Source organism: Tinamus guttatus, unplaced genomic scaffold (assembly GCF_059628265.1).
Source record: "Tinamus guttatus ecotype Peru unplaced genomic scaffold, ASM5962826v1 Tinamus_guttatus_pri_ptg000172l, whole genome shotgun sequence".
In the NCBI taxonomy this organism is placed as follows: domain Eukaryota; kingdom Metazoa; phylum Chordata; class Aves; order Tinamiformes; family Tinamidae; genus Tinamus; species Tinamus guttatus.
In genome coordinates, this window is record NW_028288706.1 from 261389 (window position 1) to 281540 (window position 20152).

A 20152-nucleotide genomic window follows, 5' to 3' on the forward strand; every position below is an offset into this window, starting at 1 on the left:
AACTCCTTAATAATTTAAGGACGAGGTTCCTAGCACCATAGAATGTGTTGTGTGTATTTTAATTTGTTAGCTGAGCAATAATTGAAGTCCTGCATGAATCAACCAAAATCAAATGTTATATGTTGTTGTTCTTTGTCTTGAAATTTGCAGCACTATTTGCCGTGTTCTTCTTGCACATTTCCTCAAGTCAAACTTTCACTGATACGTGATATAATTAGATTAATATACTTCCATTTATACAGCTAGCCATCAGAGAGGTTTGTTCCCCAGCTTTTATATTCATGCTCTGTTGTTTTCACAGCATTATATACCTTTAAAGTGGCTACAGCTTATTTTAGTGAAGATGCACTTACACGTTTTCTAAGCTTACATAGCACTTCATTTCTGTTTGTTTAGATGAGGAGTTCGAATGGAAGGGGCCTTTCTACTTCATCCAAGGAGCAGATCCTCAGTTTGGGCTGATGAAAGCCTGGGCCACTGGAGACTGTGGCAATGAAGGCGATGAGTGGGGAGAAGAGATCAAATTAACAGAGCAAGCAGTGCAAGCCATCAACAAGCTGAGCCCCAAGCCCAAGTTCTTCGTGTTGTGCGGAGATCTCGTTCATGCAATGCCAGGTAAGGCAACTGGAAATGGCTCCATTTTCTATACAGTTCAGATTAGCAACAAGGTTTGTTTCATTTATTTGGCTTCACAACACTCTTTCATGGAATCTGATATTCCACTGTTTTCATGTTTGGAGAAAACAAATGCTTGTCAAATTATTCTTGAGTATTTTGCTTTCATTTGGCTTCCTGTATCATTCAGTTCAGCTGTGTACTTTTGTTAGCTGTTTCTTTAGTGACCTGAGAAAATTGTCTTTGAAAAAAAAGTCCGAAGAGGAAACATTAAAATTCTGTCTTCTAAACAAATTGCTTTCAGAAGCTAAATGGGCACTCTAGCCATTGGGCAAACAGTGCTAAGAAAAAAATAGCTATGGCTTTTTGAGTGCCAAAATTGAATAGAGCTCAGAGAATTGTCTGAATTCAGCTATTTAAATTCAACCACTGCAATATTTGAATTCCTAAAATGCAGAAAGTCAGCAAATTGTAAAATTCAACTTGTAGCATTCTGCCCTGTTACTGTAGAACTCAGATTTGTGTATTTCTGTGTACTGAGAGAGGAAAAACAGCAGAGCATGTAGGAAGGTATGTTACAAAGTTTTTCACTTAAAACTGTAAAACTGACCCATATTGCATTTCTTTATTGTCAGTCAAAATCTCTGTTTAACTTGTGATACAGGTAACAAGCTTTCCTATCCCAAATATAGGACAGAAAGATCTCTCACCTTCCACTTTAAATAAAAGATCTTATTGGGAGTGAATAAAACAATGATCTTAGCAGTTACCAGTTGGCAGGTGGTCTCTGAAGTATGTATAAGGGAAATATCTTTTCTTTCTCAGCTTTGATAACAAGCAGACCTGCAAACAGCTTTAGCAATGGAGTTGACAGTACAGGGATCTATCAAGCAGACTTGTTAACATAGTGTCTTCTGTGCTTTGCTTTACACGTTGCTTTGCACTTCACTTGCACCCAATATTGTGCTTCCCCGTTCTTGTTTGCACAGTAAGGTTTTGAGTCTGACAGAGACTTTCAGTAATTCCTTCTTTCTCAAAAAATGAATTTTGAAACCTTAGCTGTGACTCAAACTCACTGGCATTATTTATAGACCAGAACAGGTTTAGGGATAGAACAATATAAAACACACAGAATTTAACTTTACTGGAATTTGTTGTCTGCAACCTCGGTAGGTTCATCGTATTATATATCTACATGTTTGTACTCTATTGGTTTTCTTCATCCATTAATTTTGCAAGTGTCGGTTCAAACCAGCTCAGCCAGAATCATAAGCTAATTTCTTCCAGAGAAGCATCTTGCCTCCCACTTCTTCCAGTTTGTGCAAGTGTTCTAAATGTGTTGTTGCTTTTAGAATCCCTTGTAAGTGGGTGGGGGGAACTCGGGGCAAGTAGTAAGTGTTCTGCATCCTATTGAGAAGGAATTTTTCACAAATGAAATTAAGTAATCCAAGAATTTAAGTAAAATTCATTTTCTCTTGAATATTTATCAAGAGCTCTCAAAACAATGGAGAGTTCTGTCTGAATACTTTTGTCTGTATTGACCTTAAATATTATTAGAAGGCATTTTCAGTTAACAGAGTGCCAACTACAGAGAGCTTGAGTAAATTTCTGGCTTCTACTGAGTATTTAATGGCTGGTGCAATAAATGAGTATGCAAATATATAAACTTGAGTGTTGCAAACTTTTTTTTTTGTTACGGATTTCTCTAGTCATTATTATGCCTTTTACCAGTCTATGTCTGATATTTCTGTAATATTTTAAATACAAATCTGTTAGAATAAAAACATTATCATATTTTACTAACAAACATGTAAAAGGAACCGAACAGATTGTGCTGCTGAGATCACTTGCATTCCTTGTGATGCATTTGCTGTGCATTGTATAAATATTTGAAGCAGCCTATAGCAATTTCTAATGAACTGCAGGAAGGACCAGTTCATTGCTATCTTTTATTTTCCCACTGTAAATGTAGCTTGTAATTTGCAAGTACTATGGGTAAGCAATAAGTTGTTCAGGTTTTAATATTGCTGGGTTTAAAATTGTATTCTTTAGGTCTCTGTAGGTCTCAGGTAGTTGTAAAATAGTTAAGGAAATACATTACTACAAGAAATTTAAGAATCCTCACCTGGAAGAATTACAATACACTTCTACTTCTGTGTTTTTATACATGACTTGCTGTGCTGTCTGTGGGTAAACCTCCAGAAACATTTTTATAGTCAGGCTTTTGTCTTTCCCTCGAAAAAGACTGAGGTAGAAGTGGCTGGTTCTGCCGCGAGGACGTAGCTGTGGCCCCGCGCTCCAGCCAGCTGCCCAGGGCGGCAGGGCGGAATATGAGGAGGGAGGTACAGGCCCCAAGGCAGAAAAGTACTTTATGGAAGAGAGCTCCAAATAAGGTGGTTAAAAAGAATTTGAAAATAATGAAACAGTGCTTTAAATTAAACTTTTTGCATGTTTTGGAAGAATTGACATATTGAGCTTTTCAAGACAATTTTTTGTACCTTTTTTTTTCACTTAGCCCATGGAAGAAAACACCTTCAAAACAAAAGTGTTAAATACAATGCAAAGCAAATATATTCTAAAGTGAGGCAACTTGCACCTTGTTTTTAAAATTCCTCATCAAGATATTTATCAATGGTTTCTTTGGTCTGGCTGGTTAATAGCTGTTTTTGTTTGAGACACTTGGCATTGAGAAACCAAGATGTTGGCTCCATAAGAACTTACTTGTTGCATATACATCATCAAATGGAAATCCCCTGATGTTAGAATTGCAACCTTCCCATGTTTCTTGCAGTGATAATTTTTGGAAGTCTTGGAACAACAGTCACATTTTCTAGTTTTCTGCCACGTTCCATGCTAAATTGTAGGCATTAAGGTAATTTCCTTGTTATGAACAAATGAACTCTTAACTTCCTTTTCTTAATGAAATACTAATGTGTTTCTGCCCTCCTGGTGAAAAGGGTCTGTTATATGGCAGTATCACTGGCACAAGTCTCTCTGCACTCATTCTTGTCCTAATACTGTGCTTGAGATTTCATACTTCTCAAGTACAAAGAGAAACAAAGAATATGAGAACTTTTACAGCCAATAGCTTTTCAGATTTCTTGAAGGCATAAGGATTTGTAGGAATAACTATTTGTAGGAGTGAAAAACAGTACTAGTATTTCTTTTCCTGGATTAATTTCAGTATGCTCTGACCAAGGAGGTTTAGATCTTGGTAAAGCATGTTTATAGCAGTATGGTGCTGCAGTCATTCCGTGTACCTCCTCAGTGGAGTCTCTCTTAATTGCTATGTCAATGCCCTTACCATGTTAGTTCAAGAAAAGGAAGGATTAAGAAGATTAAAAACTCTTCTTTTTTCATTAGGCAAAAATCAGAGATGACATGCAACAAGCCATTGATTTAGATTTAATAATAATTAATTGGGCTTATACTTACCTTAATATCTCAAATTGATGATAGCTTTTTAAATAACTAGCTGTAGGGGGACATTGTACAGGGGGGTGCCTCTGACCGTCCTTAACCTGGACTGAAAAGGCTGACATGCAGAATCACTGAATTTCGGTAAACAACTTTTAAGGAAGTGTCTCCTGTACTTGAGGAAGTTCCTAGGACTGAGATGCTGTTTTTAAATCTTGCGGTTAGACGCTTGGATACGGCTTAGCAACCTATGATATGTTAGCACATTAATGCTTGTAACCAATTACTGATGCTCTGCCGAGATGTTGCTATGCTAATTGCTATATATTGTGATACGTAACGCGGAATAAACGAAGTCAGTTCCAGCTTCTATGAAGTTGCTGTCTGGCATTCCTGACCCGCTCCAAGCTGCAACAAGTGGCGCCCGAACAGGGACCAGAACAGGGTCCGGTACAGGAACTTGGCACAACGGTGCGGGATTCCGGAGGACGACGTATGGGTGCAGCCGAGTGATCCGACCAAGAAGGTGGACCGGAGCGGGTAAGCCGGCCGTGAATGCGCACACGGGAAGACGGCGTGGGGTAACGGCTAGAAGCAGAATTCCCAGTGCACGTGTACATGGAGCGAGAAGCTGCTGAACAACTGCTGCTGGAGTTATTAGCAAAAAGGGAGGCAGCAGTGAGCACGAAGAAGCTGTATGAGTTGATTAAGTGGGCAAGGGGGAAAGGACATTTAAAGGAGCCACAACTTGTTTTTAGTATAACAGAGTGGCGTGAGATAGGGGACTCATTATGGGAAGCCACTCTGGAGGGCAACAAAACTGCCAAAGAACTGGGTCAAACTTGGCGCGAGGTGGCGAATCAGCTCAAGTGTATGCAGGCTGAAAAGAAAATGGTAGCAGCTGCGACGCAGATGCTGCAAGGGGAGGAATCGTCTCCCGAGGGATTGGCAGTGCAGAAGGGCCCCCTTGGACGAGGCGCTACTGCAGTCCCAAAGAGCACCGCCAAGGAGTTGATTGACAGCGTTCTCGGAGGCGGGTCGTCGCAATCTCAGCGTCCCTCGGAGCCACCACCTTTACCACCGGAACCTGTGCCAGCCGGATCGACCCCGACTCCCGAATTGCCAGACCAGCCGACCGCGACTCCCGAATCGCCAGACCAGCCGTCGGCGCCACCACCCCCGGCAGGGGCAGCTGGGAATAGACCACAGGAGCGACCGCCGGAGCGAAGCCGGGACCGACCCTCTGATAAACTGTTCCGAGAAGCCTCTAGAGAACTGGTTCAAGCTCAGGCAGATGGGCGAGCAACAGATGGGGGGTGGTCTGGGGCTTCCGAGGGGCGTTCGGGTCCGCGGGTTTCCTCTTCGCGTTGGTCTGGGGTTATCAGGGATGCGATTCTGGAGGGTCAATGGGAGCCGGCTATGAGGGTAGCGTGCCCGGTAACCTTTGAGCCGGATGGTCAAGGGGGGGCAGCGGGTAAATGGGATCCATTTGATTGGAAAATTTTGAGCCAATTAAGGGATACGGTCGTGCGTTGGGGGATCAAAGGCGAGCCCTCCAGACAAATGCTATCCTACATTTTTAACAGCGATATGCTTCTTCCTAGTGATTGTCAACAAATCGCAAAATTAATTTTGACACCGGGTCAGTTACTGTTATGGGAAAGACAGTGGGCAGCTCACGCGGCACGTGAATGCGCTGTGCCGCGGGGGCAGAATGACCCATTGTTTAATTTACGGCCCGAAACGGTCATAGGACAGGGAAACTTCGCGGATGTGGGGGTGCAGATGCAGTATCCTCCTATTCTTTTGAGGCTCGTGACACAGACCGCCTTATCAGCATTTATGTCTTTACCAGAGGAAAAGAAGGGGCCGTCTTTTGTAAATGTTAAACAGGGTGTGAACGAGCCCTTTGGTGAGTTTGTGGATCGTTTGCTTAAAGCTTTAGAGGAGATGGATGCGCTAGATGAAAGAACTAGGAGGCTTATGGCGCAGTCCTTAGCAGTTGAGAATGCTAATAAACGAACTAGGGATGTGCTGGTGACATTGCCTCAGGGAGTGTCCCTTGAGGAGATGCTTGAAGAGATCGTTCGTCGGGGTGTGGGAAACCCAGGAGCATTTTTAGGGACTCGGGTAGAGCAGGCATTGCTTGATTCAGCCGCTCAGCAGGCGCAAGCGACCCGAGTGTTAGCGGCGGCACTGCAACCCCTTGTGGGAAAGGGACAGAGGAAACGGCCAAGTGATGATGGCCCTAAGTGCTTCCGGTGTGGTCGTCGAGGACATATTCGGAAGAATTGTGATGAAGGGCGTGTTTGGTGCCCCCGATGTCAGACAGACACTCATTCCCAAAAGGCGTGCCGATCAGCCCCTGGTACTGTCTTTTCGGGAAACGGGAATGTGAGCGCGAACCCTGCCCGCGCGAGGAGAACAATGGTGCAGGGGGGGAGCTCTGGCTGCCTGCCACAAGGGGAAGCCTGGGCATTGACCTGGCAGCCGCAGTAAGCATCTGTCTACAAGATGCCTCCCCCGTGCGAATTCCTTCCCAGTTTAAAGGCTTACCTTGGTCAGGGAAAAGAATTGGGGGGTTGATATTGGGTCGATCTTCGGCGGGAATGTCTGGTATTTTTGTAATACCTGGGATTATTGATTCGGATTCGGAAGGGGTAATTGAAATGGTGGTATACACATTGACCCCACCGGTAACTATTGCTAAAGGTAGTAAATTGGCTCAATTAGTTCCTTTGCAGAATTTGTTAGGGGCTATTAATCCCCAAGCAGCTTCATTGCCGCCACGGAAGCAAAAAGGTTTTGGGTCCACAGGAGGACAAGCCCTCTTAACTCTAAACATGAAACATAGGCCATTAGTGAAGGTGCAATGAGTTTCCGGGGCCAAAGCGTGTGCTGTCAAGGGTTGATGGACACCGGTGCAGATTGCACCATCGTCTCAAGCGAGTGTTGGCCACGGCATTGGCCAAAAAGGATAGCCGCAGCGTGCATTGGAGGTGTAGGCGGGGTTCAACAAACAGAGGAAAGTGTTTACCCTGTACAGCTTACAATAGATGATCAAGTGGTCAGCACTCACGTGTCTATCCTGCCGTTGCCTGCTCCTATTCAAATGTTGATTGGCAGGGAGTGCATGGCTCAGCTAGGAGTGGTTCTCTCAACTGCGTCAAGACAGGGTTTTCCTTAGCGGCTACTGTTGAGCAGCCCGTTGCTATCACCTGGATAACAGAAGACCCTGTCTGGGTGGAGCAGTGGCCGCTAACGAAGGAGAGGCTGCAAATAGCGGAAGAGTTAGTAGAGGAACAGTTAAAGGCGGGTCATTTGGTGCCCTCCACTAGCCCATGGAATACACCAATCTTTGTTATTCCTAAGAAGTCAGGGAAGTGGAGGTTACTTCATGATCTTCGTGCAGTTAATCAACAGATGCAGGCGATGGGGGCTTTACAGCCCGGCCTGCCTTCTCCTTCTATGATCCCGGAAAGTTGGTACTTGTTGATAATTGACTTAAAAGATTGTTTCTATACCATTCCGCTGCAGGCCCAGGACTCCGTCCGCTTTGCATTTACGCTACCATCCATAAATAGGGCAGCACCTGCTAGGCGTTATCAGTGGGTAGTGTTACCCCAAGGAATGAAGAACAGTCCAACAATGTGTCAATTGTTTGTGGCCGCGGCCCTGCAGCCATTGCGTACACAGTGGCCACATACATTGATCTATCATTATATGGATGATATCCTTTTTGCACGAGCAGAACCTATTACGGTAAAAGAGGAGGAAGTAATTTCAAAGGCCCTTCGGGAGCGAGGGTTGCAAATTGCACCTGAAAAGGTACAACGTACTCAGCCTTGGAAGTACTTGGGTTGGCTTATATCAGAGGCTACCATTAGGCCACAGAAAGTAGAATTGAAAGTGAGCCTGCGCACGTTGTCTGATGTGCAAACCTTTATGGGGGATTTGCAATGGGTACGGTCTGTCCTAGGTATTAGCAATGATGAGATTGCACCATTAGTGCCTTTACTAAAAGGTACTGACCCAGCGACGCCAATCAGCCTGACAGAGCAGCAACAACAGTGCCTTCAGAATCTCTCCCAGGTCTTGTCTCAGCGGTTAGCCTACCGCCGGAGGTTGGACCTCGGTATAACCTTACTACTGTTAAAGGGGCCGACTAGTTACGCTGCTGTAATTAGTCAGCTCATTAAAGAAAAAGGGGGAGAGACGCAGGTATCGGTGCTAGAATGGGTATTCCCTGCAGTGCGTCCAAAAACAGCTATTGCGACACCCTTTGAGATTCTGGGATCTCTAATTCGGAAAGGTAGGGATCGGGTCGTAGCGATTGCAGGGGAAGAACCGAACATGATAGGTCTACCGATACAAAAGGGAGATTTAGAGTGGGCAATTAGGCACTCGACAGCTCTGCAGTTGGCGTTGTTGGATTTTTCAGGGGACATAATATCGCGCCCAGTGTCGGGGAAAATCGGTCACTTGTTAAACAGTTATGATTGGGTCGAACGCCCTAAGCGATCCAAGCGACCATTGCCAGATGCGGTAACGGCTTTCACAGATGCAGGTAAAAAATCGCGCTTGGCTGCAATTACCTGGCAGGATGGAGATCGATGGGAGTCTCAGACTTTATCCGCGGAGGAGAAGGATTCCCTTCAAACCTTGGAATTGAAAGCAGTAGTTTGGGCCTTCACCAAGTGGGTGTCGGTACCCTTGAATGTGGTCACTGACTCCTTATACGTAGCAGGAGTGGTAGACCGAATAGAAGGTGCCTTGATTAAGGCCATGGAGGATCAGCGATTGGGAAAGTTGTTCCTTCAATTAAGGAAGGCGATTATGATGAGGACTGAGTCTTACTGCGTGATACATATCCGTAGTCACACATGGGAACTAGGCCTAGGGGAAGGGAATGCCCGAGCAGATAGGTTGGTGAGTGTAGCCCCTCGGATGGGACCATTCAATCGGTTTGAAGCGGCAAGAGTGGGTCATGGAATGTTGCATACTAACGCTAAGGGTTTGGCAAGGCAGTTTGGGGTATCATTGGAAGATGCACGGGGAATTGTGCAGGCGTGCCCACAGTGTAGCCACCATGGTCCAGGATTGGGTATCGGGGTCAATCCGAGAGGACTGAGGGCCTTAGAGCTGTGGCAAATGGACGTCACTCATGTGTCCAGCTTTGGAAGATTGAAATATGTCCATGTTTGTGTGGATACCTTTTCTAAGGTCATATGGGCAACGGCACAGCCTGGAGAGAAGGCCATACACGTAAAAAAGCATTTGTTAACATGCTTTGCAGTCTTGGGGGTACCTGAAAAGATTAAGACTGACAATGGCCCTGCGTATATTAGTCAGACACTCCGTCATTTCTGTGATACCTGGGGGGTGGAGCACAGTACGGGTATTCCGCACTCCCCTACAGGACAAGCAGTGGTAGAACGAGCCCATCGAACCTTGAAAGAGTATCTGGGAAAATTTGAAGACATTTCTGACCCAAAAGAGCGCCTTTCTGTTGTTCTCTTTGTGTTAAATCATCTGTGTATTTTTGGTACGGAGGAAGTGCCCCCTATTGTCAAACACACGCAGTGTGTTCCTCCCGTGGAAACCAGAATGTGGGTGCGATTTCGAAACCCGAAAACTGGAATCTGGGAGGGTCCTGCTGAGGTGCTGTTCCTCGGCAGGGGTTACATGTGTGTTTCTACCATTTCAGGTCCCCTGTGGGTGCCCAGCAGGTGGACAAAGGTAGCGGAGGGGCCGACGCCATCCACGCAAGATGAAAACATTTCTGGTACTGATTCTCGCGGGCCTTAGTGTCTGTGAGTGGGAGGCTTCGGTACTCCACCCACGGCTGTTCGACCCTCGGCAAAATATATGGGTAACATTAGCCAGAGAGCTAAATACGACACAATTTTGTGCTAGCTTAGCGACACCCAGCACACCTTTTGTGACCTGTCTGGTAGGGGTCCCACTTCATGACAGTGAAGCTGCGGTTTTTGCGGCTCACTATGATGACAGTTGTAAGAATGCAAATAGCAAATGGTGTGACTATAAGAATATGTCTGTCGTGATGTCGCAGTTCGAGTGGTGGGTTAACGGCCAGCAGGATCTGGATAACCCGCCACAGGAGTTAGAATTGCTAGATTCTCTTAATGCTACTGCTTGTGCTTTCTTAGATACCAGCGCCGAGGCAGTGCCACTGCCTTGGCCAATGCGTTTATCTAATAATACCACCCCCGTAGATCCGATTGGCAATAGTTTAAGTTGGGAAAACTGGTGTGCCGGGTCCGTCCCTGAGGTTAAAGGTAATGCCCTGCCTCGTAAACTTCCTCCCGGATATTTTCTTATATGCGGAAATCGAGCCTGGGCTGGCATTCCAGCCCAGCCTATGGGAGGACCTTGCACAATCGGTCACCTTAGTATGATATGGCCACATGGGCCTCCTGGGAGCCGGAAAATAGCAGTTAGGCGACGAAGGAGTACAAAGGTTACTGTAGGTAGTGATTGCAATGATGATGTTAGTTTATGGAATGATTGGGAAATAATTTTTGCCTCCTTTTTTGTGCCGGGAGTGTCAGCTGCCCGAGCTCACAGGAACATTGAACGTCTTGCATGCTGGGCAGTTAAGCAGGCAAACGCAACCAGTATTGTGCTTAGTGAGTTGTCAGATGATTTAACCCAGGTACAACACGCTGTACTGCAAAACCGTGCCGCTATTGATTTCCTGCTACTTGCTCACGGGCATGGGTGTCAGGACTTTGACGGAATGTGCTGCATGGACCTGCAAGATCACTCAGCAGCTATACATCGACAACTCCACGACTTGATCAAACATACGGAGAAAGTAACAAAAGATGTTGGGTTTTTCGGACTCGATGGGTTAACTGACTTGTTTGGAATCGGGGGAGGGATGAAATCGTTGGTAAAATCGCTACTAATGTTGTTACTATGGGGACTGTTGCTTGTAGTTGGTTTAATGATCACTTGGACCTGTTTACGCGCTTTAATATCACGTTTGTTAAATGCCTTGTCACGTAATCCGAATCTGACACCTCAAGGTTGGCTTGCTTCTCGGGGACATTTGATCTAAAGAAAAAGGGGGAAATGTAGGGGGACATTGTACAGGGGGGTGCCTCTGACCGTCCTTAACCTGGACTGAAAAGGCTGACATGCAGAATCACTGAATTTCGGTAAACAACTTTTAAGGAAGTGTCTCCTGTACTTGAGGAAGTTCCTAGGACTGAGATGCTGTTTTTAAATCTTGCGGTTAGACGCTTGGATACGGCTTAGCAACCTATGATATGTTAGCACATTAATGCTTGTAACCAATTACTGATGCTCTGCCGAGATGTTGCTATGCTAATTGCTATATATTGTGATACGTAACGCGGAATAAACGAAGTCAGTTCCAGCTTCTATGAAGTTGCTGTCTGGCATTCCTGACCCGCTCCAAGCTGCTACAACTAGCAAGCTCCAGCTATATTAAAACTGATTAAAATCATTGTTAATAACTATGCAGCAACTGTAACCGTGACATGTTTTTGTTGATGACTGCTACTGTCAAGTGGAGTTCCTTTACGTTTTACTATCCATTGGCTGATGTCTGTAGGGTTTCTTGCATTGCATTGCTTTCCAATCGATGCTTATCAAAAAAAAAAAAAAAGGGAAAAATAAACCCACAACGAAGCATTTCCCTGTCTCTTAATATGTTTTGTCATGGAGAGCTATGTGAAAGGGTGACTGTTTCAAAGTCTGCACTGTAGCTTTTTAGCTGCAGCAGTGCTGAAACCTTCAGAAAAGGAGCTCCAAGAGACCTCCGAACTCCAGCAGCTCCAAGTGATGAATAGAATCCTGATCAGCAAGGAAGCAATCAAGCAGAGCACTTGGACTCCATTACAGATGTCATTAAAGGAAAGAAGTAATCAGTGTCAGTATCTTGGTATTTAGCTGCTGATTAAAAGTAGTTTGTACTCTGAATATTATTTTCAAAAGTTTTTCTTGATTACATAATCAAGAATAGGATATCTATTCCTGGTAACACTAATATTGTGGTACTTAATGATGAATTTTAAGCAATACCTTCCTTATACTGCAGCTTTGTTACTAAGAATAATTTCTGTGGGCTTGTTAGATACTTATGTGCTGTGATAGTAAAGACTTTTATTTCCACATAATTTGTGTGCATTAAGTTAGTGTGCCATAACCTAGTGTGGCAAAAATGGTAGTCTTGAAAACACAAAATATTGTTGAATATGTTTGTTTTGCTGCATTTTTCTAAAACCCGGAAATATATTTCTAAAAGTACTCTGTGTCATATGTAGTTGAAACCTTCCATTTCAGTTGTTGTAAACTGATCTCTTATTCTTTGAGTCTAACAAAAGCCAAGCAGTTTGAAAGTGAAGCGAAGCAGCAGTGAAACACCCCAACTCCGCGGCCTGCCGAGGGTGACAGAGCGTCGTCTCGCGGTGCCATCTGCCAGCTCGCTCGCCACCCTTGGGTGCAGCCTGTCTCGTCTCATGGACTTGTTCTGTTGGAAATTTTTCAAGAGCTGCATGGCTGAATCCGCTTCCCTTTCTGGTAGTTCCTTTGCTCCTTGCGCCCTCTCTCTAGGCACAAAGCCTCGGGAGCAACTTTTAGCAAAGACAAAGATGAAGAAGCACCGAGTACTTTAGTTTTACCTGCACCCACTGAGATTAGCTCGCTGGCCCATTCAGGAATGAGCCCACATTTTCTTTGTTTATTGCTTTATAACTGATGTAATAGTAGAACCTGTTCTTGTTGCCCGTCATGTCTTCCTAGTTTCAATTCTTCCTGACACCACCTCCGCGTGCCCAGGCCATGTTTCACTCTTGCTCCTTGAAGGTCTCTCTTTGCTTGCCTCTTCTTTTTGCTGTGGTGCTTGATCATGAGCTCCCCATATAGCCCAGCCATTTTCCTGGCATGGATCAGGCTGCACCTTTTATGGGCTGGGAGGAGGCTGTCCATGAAGACCTGTCAACTCTCCTGAACTCTTTTGCTTTTCAGAGCTGCCTCCCCTAGCATCACATCTGCAGGTTCCCTGAATAAGCCAAATCCTGCTTTCTTAGAGCCCGGTATCCGCTACTTTTTTTTCTCATTCCTGTCAGGAACCGGTTCTGAGCAGCCCATCCTGCCGGGCTCAGCCCATCCCTGTTTCCAACAGCAGGTCTCGACTGGCCCCACTCACCTCCGTGTTAAGAGGTTGTCCGGCCTCCCTCCTGGGTAGCTTCCAGCAGGGGTCAGGAACGTTAGTGTCCTAAGGGAACAAGGATCTGCCGTGTGGAGACTCTCAAGCTCTTGAAAGAAGAATCCACTTCTGCACGCCAAATGCCTGCTCTGTAGCAAAATCCTGTCCTTTGTGGCTGCTGTCTCCTCTGATCCTGCCCCGCGAGCTCAGCTAACCTTCTGCCCTCTCCATGGGAGCGCTCCGTGCATTAAAGCTGCCCTCCCATGGAGAGGGCAGCCCCCTACTCCTCCTTTCTTGCCTGCCTTTCCTAATTCACTTGAATAGCAGCAATTTCCTTCCTTCTTCATCTCCTCACTTCAGCATAGATTAGTGCCTGGGAAGCAGTGTCTCCGTTTCAACACCTTTAGTTGCAACAACAGAGATTGCAGCTCTTTGCAAGGTTATTCCATTGAAGAAACAGAAACACTGACTTGTGAACCTGAGACTCTGGCAGCTTTTTCTTTTTTATGGCTAAATTCTTTTGGAGGAAATTGTTAAAATTACTTTTTTTCTAATGATGCTACTGCTGTCAGTAACTTGATAGACATTAATTTTATCCAGCAAAGTCCTTCATGTGGTGTAGATTTAAGCCAGGTGTTTAATTATTTTTCATTAATTGCTCTGCTTACTTGGGTGAAAGAACAAGTAAGACAGCGTCGCCTGCAAACTTTACGTAGCTCTGACTGTAATAAAATGTAGCTGTTTAGAGACTAAATGAAACGAGTCTTGTCTAATAATGTGTATAATCAAAAAAGTGGTAGAACTCGATTAAGCTTCATCTGTTAGCAGTGTAATAATGGATCAGTGAGCAAGTAATGTTTGTGCTTGCAGTTTCAGATTGATTCATTTATATGTATATGTTAATTAGAAGAAATCAAAAGCTCCACAATTGGGAAGTATTATGGCACTTCAGATACACTGTGAATACTTGTACTAATTTGTTTGGTTAAGTGAAAGCATTAATCTCTAATACACACTTTTTCCTGCCCAGGTCATTATATGCTAAGTATTCTGATACCAGCCTTTCCAGTCAGTTAAGCCCAAGTAGTAAAAATTTCCATTTTTTTCCTGCACCTCTGTCTTGCCTTATTAAATGGCTTAATTAAGAGTTTTCAATATGTTATCCTCATTTTTAACACATTTCTGAAACAAATTTGGTTCTGGTGAAGGAATGTTCCTCTCTTGCTGATGTGAGTGGAACCAGACCCTGATGCTTAGAAGAGCCTTAAGCGTTATGGGCTTCCCAGATCCCCCTCAGAATTCCTGTGTTTGCCTGAAGGGCGGGAAGGAGGATGTTCACGTCACTTGTATCTGCTATTTCAGAGGCATTTTCTCTACAGGATGCCCCTGTTCCACTTTTCTTATATTCATTGCGTAGACCAAATCAACCTAGACAACTGTGTAAATCATGGAAGAAGACTAAGTCATGGTATTTGAAATGAACTCAGTTCTGATACAAAAACTCCCTTGTCTCTGTTCTTCTGACATACCTGGTGAATTAATTATAATGGCACTTTCTTTAATAAATCTGCCTATAGTCTCATTTCTCATATTAGCTTCAGAAGCAATTACTTGTCTTTAGTTCTGACTTGAAGTGGTTCTGCATCCAAATAGGTGACTTTGCCCATTCATGCTTTTTATTGGTTTCTAAAGCCTGTGGATTTTGTCGTTGTTTTGTGTTCCTTTTTTCTAGACTGTTATTCTTTTTATAGCTGATCAAATATTTAAATGGTCTTACTCTTTTCAACCTCTTTTCATCTGTGTTTTTTTTCTTGGCTTCCTTGAATTGCCTATCTTGCATTTCTCCTAAAAAAAAAAAAAAAAAAAAAAAAAAGGTTGTGGGGAGGGAAGGAAGCTCTAAGGGGGTCGTCTTTTCTGGAATCTGGAGCTGCTTTTTTCTGGAGCTGCTTTGTGCCTCTTGGGCCTTACCGGTGGTCATGAAAAAGGCAGACCTGGTTCTTGGGGCTCGTTTCCCACGAGTGAAGTCCTGCCCCATCCCTGTCCCTCCCAGCCCCGGGGTGGCTGTCGGGTTCTGTATCTGGCTGACTTCTGCCTTGCAGAGCTTGATGGCTCGTAACTCGCTTTTCCTTCTGGAACTGTGAACAATTCGATTTTGTACTTTGTTGAATGAACCCAGAGTAATGGGGGAAGAGAACAAGTCCCAAGTCCCTCATTTAGGACGTAAAATTTCCTTCCTGCAGAACTATTCACATCTTATCACTCCAGCTGCTCAAATATATTATACAAAATGAACCAGGACAAGAGGAGAGTAAAAGCATGCACCAGAGCAGCATACAGATCAGGAGTGGAGGGGGAGGAGTAGATGATATGGGTTCAGGCTTTTATTGGCCAAAGAGGCAATTACACGTCAGTCTCCCGTAGTCTAGATGCGTTTTTAAGTGTTTTTGTTGAAGTAGCCACAGCACCTTGCAGTTCTGTGGTGGAGGTGGTTGCAGTACTGTAGCAAAGGGGTCTGAAGCCAATGGAACATATGACTGCAGTATAAATTTTGTATCTAGGCTAAATATAAGATCTCATTAACTTCTTGTAGTCTACTACTAAAAATGTTTCCTTAACTTTCAGACAATTTTTAGACATATGCGTCAGTTGTTTCTCCGGTAGAATAAACATCATCCTTGTTTTCATGTGCCAATATATATTCTCATGTGTTCTTCCATTTGCATACATCCAGAAATACATTTCAAATTCTCAATTTATGACTGTGGTACTCTGCAGTAAAAATGACATAAATTGATATTTTTTCAGACACAGACCAGTTACAGCTTAGTGAACAGAAGGTATCTGGGGAGAATTAAACTGAAGCTGTCAAGTTTAAACAAAGCTGCCCAATCTCAGAGCTATAGTAATAAGAAACGTGGGTGTGTGTTACCAGCATTGACATTATATTAACATTTGTGCAAAGGGTTGTTATGAATTAATCTAGTGTTAAGAATCTGAGTGTGAAAGGATGCTCTTCATAAAGCAGAATGTGTAGTGTTTAAAAATAATCTCCGTGGCTACCACTGGGTCAGACCAGCCTCTCAACCGACATTTTGCCCAGGAGAGGTTTTGTTTAACCCGCCGGTGCTGACCTAAGCCTGACGTGCATGAGGTGGCGGGCAGGGTGACGTGGAGCTGGTCACGACGTTTGCATCTGCAACGCGTGGTGAAGTGTGTGTGCTTTCAGAAATGTCTCCTTTGGAAGTGGGAGGCCTTTACAGAGGCGCAGTCCTATCGATAATGTTTTTCTCTTGGCCCTTGGTTTGCTTGCTGCCCGTCTCCCCTTTCAGTTTAGGGCCAGTATTGCCTGTCAACGTGTTTTCATCTTTTTATTGTGCAGCGCAATGTATGTTTGGGCCTGTAAGGACAATAAGAATTCCAGGTAGGAAACAGTGTCACAGTCACAGCTGTTGTGTTAGATAAGGCTAGGATGCAACTAAAGGAGATTCTTTGAGTGTAAATGCCTACAGCGTAGTTGAGGTAACTGTGTTTTCCGCCTGTATTTGGATGTAAAACTTAAATGTCCTAAAAAGAAAACCAGTGTAGCAACAGTTGCCCTCCAGTCCAACATACATCCCTACTGCCAGGAAAAGAAGGTGGGATGAGAATCCAGGGAGCAGCTTTGAGCTGCCAGCCGGGTGTCCAAGCCCATGTACATAGCACCAGTGCGTGTTCACCTCGGAGGGGCTTTTCTCCCCTGCTAATTCTGCACATTTCTCCTCTCTAACACTACCTCCTCAGTAAACCTCTACGGCAGATCAACTCCATTTGATTAACTACAGCTTTGGGGGCATTACTGTATGCTATATGTGAACAGCAAATAAAATCACTGTCATTGTGTGTCCTGAAAATTGTGTAGCCCGTTCTGTAATGTTGTGTTCCATCTGCACGGTTGTTTTTCATATAATAACAGAGGTGACTACATGCACTAAGATTTCAAAAGCAGGTATATATATTAGCATTCTAAGTTCATATTTAGGCAGCAATTAGGGGACATGATTTTCAAATCAGTACTTCTGTATGTGAGCTCTGCTTGACAATTTGATGATCAGGATGCCAGATGAGTTGGACATACTGGCTTCATACAATCAGTACCTCTTATAAACTCTGACACGTACACTGTCGAGAGTGAAGTTATTTATATCCAGAATATACAACTTCGCAATTGAGGAACATCAAAGTTGATAGCTCTGTTGTCCGCATAGTGGTGTGGTTTCATTTCTGTTTATAATCATGGTAACATTTTTAAGCATTCTTTCTCCTGAGAGAGTTACTAACTGGGTTACCCTGAGTTCCTTTCCCATTCCAAGATTTGATGTGCAACAACTGCCTGTAAATCAGGATAATTCTCATATTTCTGTTAAATATGAAAGACGTGAAGATGACTTTCTTCAAAACTGTGGTTTTTATAGATGAGAAATCTCAAAGCATGGGCTCCAGCATCTGCCTTAGAGGGTAACTAACAAAACTCCAACTCATTCAGTTTCCTAAATCAAGCAGAAAGTGCCTGCTATAGCAAATGTTTCTAGTCAAAGCAATACAGTTTAAACCTAGGTTGTTCTTTTTCTCTTCACTAATAGGGGTACGTTGCTGTTGGGAATATTTTGAACTCTTCCTTACAGAGCAGTCTTGGACTTGACCAGGAAGGGTCAGTGAATATTGATACCAGTAAGAGCTGAAACTGGTATCTTCCAGAAAGCTTTAGGTGCCTTTCAGTTTTGGGTTCACTATTTTCTGAAAAAGATTGTTAAAGTAATATTGAAGTAGATGTTTCATGTTATTAAAGTAGATGTTATATTTAATAAAGCCAGCAGTTATTTGCATATGAAGCTGTTTCCTCCTCTTCAGCAAATCTTTCTCAGAAATTTAATGCACAGACTTGTTCATTTTCAGTAGTTCTGTGTTTTAATTTCTCTGCCATATTTTAGTAACCAACCAATAAGCCTTATAATGGAAGAAGGCTCAGAGCAGGTGTTTCACTCTGCTAAGTGAAAAATCCAGTGCAACATCAAACATCTTCAGAGTAAACTTTTGTATTAAAATTGCATTCCTCGCGGTATGGGTTATCCAAAAGGACCCGGTCAGAGAGTTCTGGACCCGAGAGCTGTGGAGCAGGCCGGCTGCCGTGGCTGTGCTTCATCACTGTCCTGCCTGCATCTCAGTTACCGAGTTGGTCAAAATTTGGAGCCCTGTGTTGTTACTAGCGGGTTTTGCACACAAGAATTGATACGAACGTAGTGCTGAAACCCAACTGCAAATGTGCAAGATGCTGTTGATACGTTTGGGAATCAAATAAAGACAGAAATAGGTCAGGTCCCGTAGAAGTTTTTAATGTATATACTGGATTAGCAAGATATTCTATAAAGAAAAGTTTGATAATGCTTAATATCTCAAAAAGAGATTTATCAGAGTAAATCTGGTTGAGAACTGCTTTTATTACTGCTTTTGAACTATCATTAAGTGAAATATTTTGCCAGAGAAACATTAATTAAAAACAAAAAACGTTCTGGATAAAGCTGCTCTATCTGCCCTTGAGGAAAACATATATAGGAGCAGATATTTTATGTAATTTTATTTTTATCAGAAAATGCTGCTACATTGGAATTGTCTGAATAGCAAGTATATGTATAGCAGGTTAAAAGAAATTGTATCTACAGATACAATGCTTAAAATATGGTTGCAGCTCTACAAAAGGACAGCGTGCACGTCACCTTTACTCCTGTCTGAGCTGGCTGTTTCCTAACAGAAACGAGTTTATTTTTTTCTCACTCTGCAGCCTTGCACAGCTGTGGGGAGCCAGCTGTGCTCTGTTCTGGCACACGCATTTTCAGCAGAATGATTCGTAAGCTAAATCCCAATTCCCTTGGCTTTGTCACTGGAGATTGGTAATGGACTGCGAAGTAGAAAAATCACAGGCCAACATTTAGGTACTGGTAAAAATAGTGGAGTTGAAAAGTTTACACTGAATCTGGCTGTATGTAAATACTGTATTTGTGGAATACTGGGTGTACTTTTTATAAATATGATGAATGTTTTTTCTGCACCTGAAATAACGAGCAATATTTAAATTTGATCTAATTTGCTGCCAATAAATGAGTGTAACATAAGTTAACACATTGAGTGCGTTTCTCCTGCAGTTGCAAGATATCACCGTGTTTGATGCGCTCGGCCTCACGGATCCCAAACCAAAGGATTCTTAACTTTCTTATTTTTTTCTTTTTCTCCAAGGCCTTATGCTATTGTTAGTTAATATTGTCTAAGTAACTGAGTAGGTAGGACAATGTTTGTTAACATCTAATAATACCTGTTTTAAGAAATGTCACTATGGATGCATAGATGAACATTTTATAGTAATTATCTGATTCTAGTAAAACCTAATAGAGCCCTCACAGCCTCTGAGCTGCTTAGTGTGAAATTCAATTTGCTCTATCAGCCCAAGGGCAGGGAAGCATGAGATGCTCTCCATGCATGGGGGATATCTGTTCCGCAGTATCGTGTCATCTCCTGTTGGGAGGAAGCCGCAGTGTGGTGGGATGGGAATGCTTGTCTTGGGCAAGGATGCACGCGTTTTGCTTGTGCTCTGGTCCACAGTGGAGCCAACAAGTCCTGCCGACTTTCACAATCTGTCTCTATGAAATTCTCTGAGATATGAGAATATTTGAATTCTTACTAAATCAAACCATATACTGTGCCAATGTGCTCGGTGAAATTTTATGTATGTAAATATATAGAGAGAAGCAGAAGTAGCTTTTCTTCCACGTTCAAGTACAAATTAAATCTCTCAAAGTCCCATTACAGATTCTCTTCTGGCTTCTTTCTCAGCCCAGGGAGTTTTAGGTTGATTTGTGCTGTTCTCAGGCTTAGCGGTTCGTCTCATGTCTG

The 20152-nt window shown here is 43.5% G+C and overlaps 2 protein-coding genes across 4 annotated transcripts in view; both read left to right on the forward strand.

Moving 5' to 3' along the window:
• CPPED1 (calcineurin like phosphoesterase domain containing 1) overlaps nucleotides 1–20152 on the forward strand; it is a 74693-nt gene that overhangs the window by 31547 nt on the left and 22994 nt on the right. For all 3 annotated transcript variants that reach the window (XM_088522995.1, XM_088522997.1, XM_088522994.1), the window contains one exon: nucleotides 397–615. In XM_088522995.1, coding sequence (XP_088379121.1) covers nucleotides 462–615 — 154 coding nt within the window. In that variant the 5' untranslated portion in view covers nucleotides 397–461. The remainder of the gene's footprint in view (nucleotides 1–396; nucleotides 616–20152) is intronic.
• LOC148594962 (uncharacterized) lies at nucleotides 10097–19470 on the forward strand. The gene is made up of 2 exons (XM_088523214.1): nucleotides 10097–10948; nucleotides 19408–19470. The coding sequence occupies exons 1-2, from the start codon at nucleotides 10097–10099 to the stop codon at nucleotides 19468–19470; spliced, it is 915 nt and encodes a 304-aa protein (XP_088379340.1).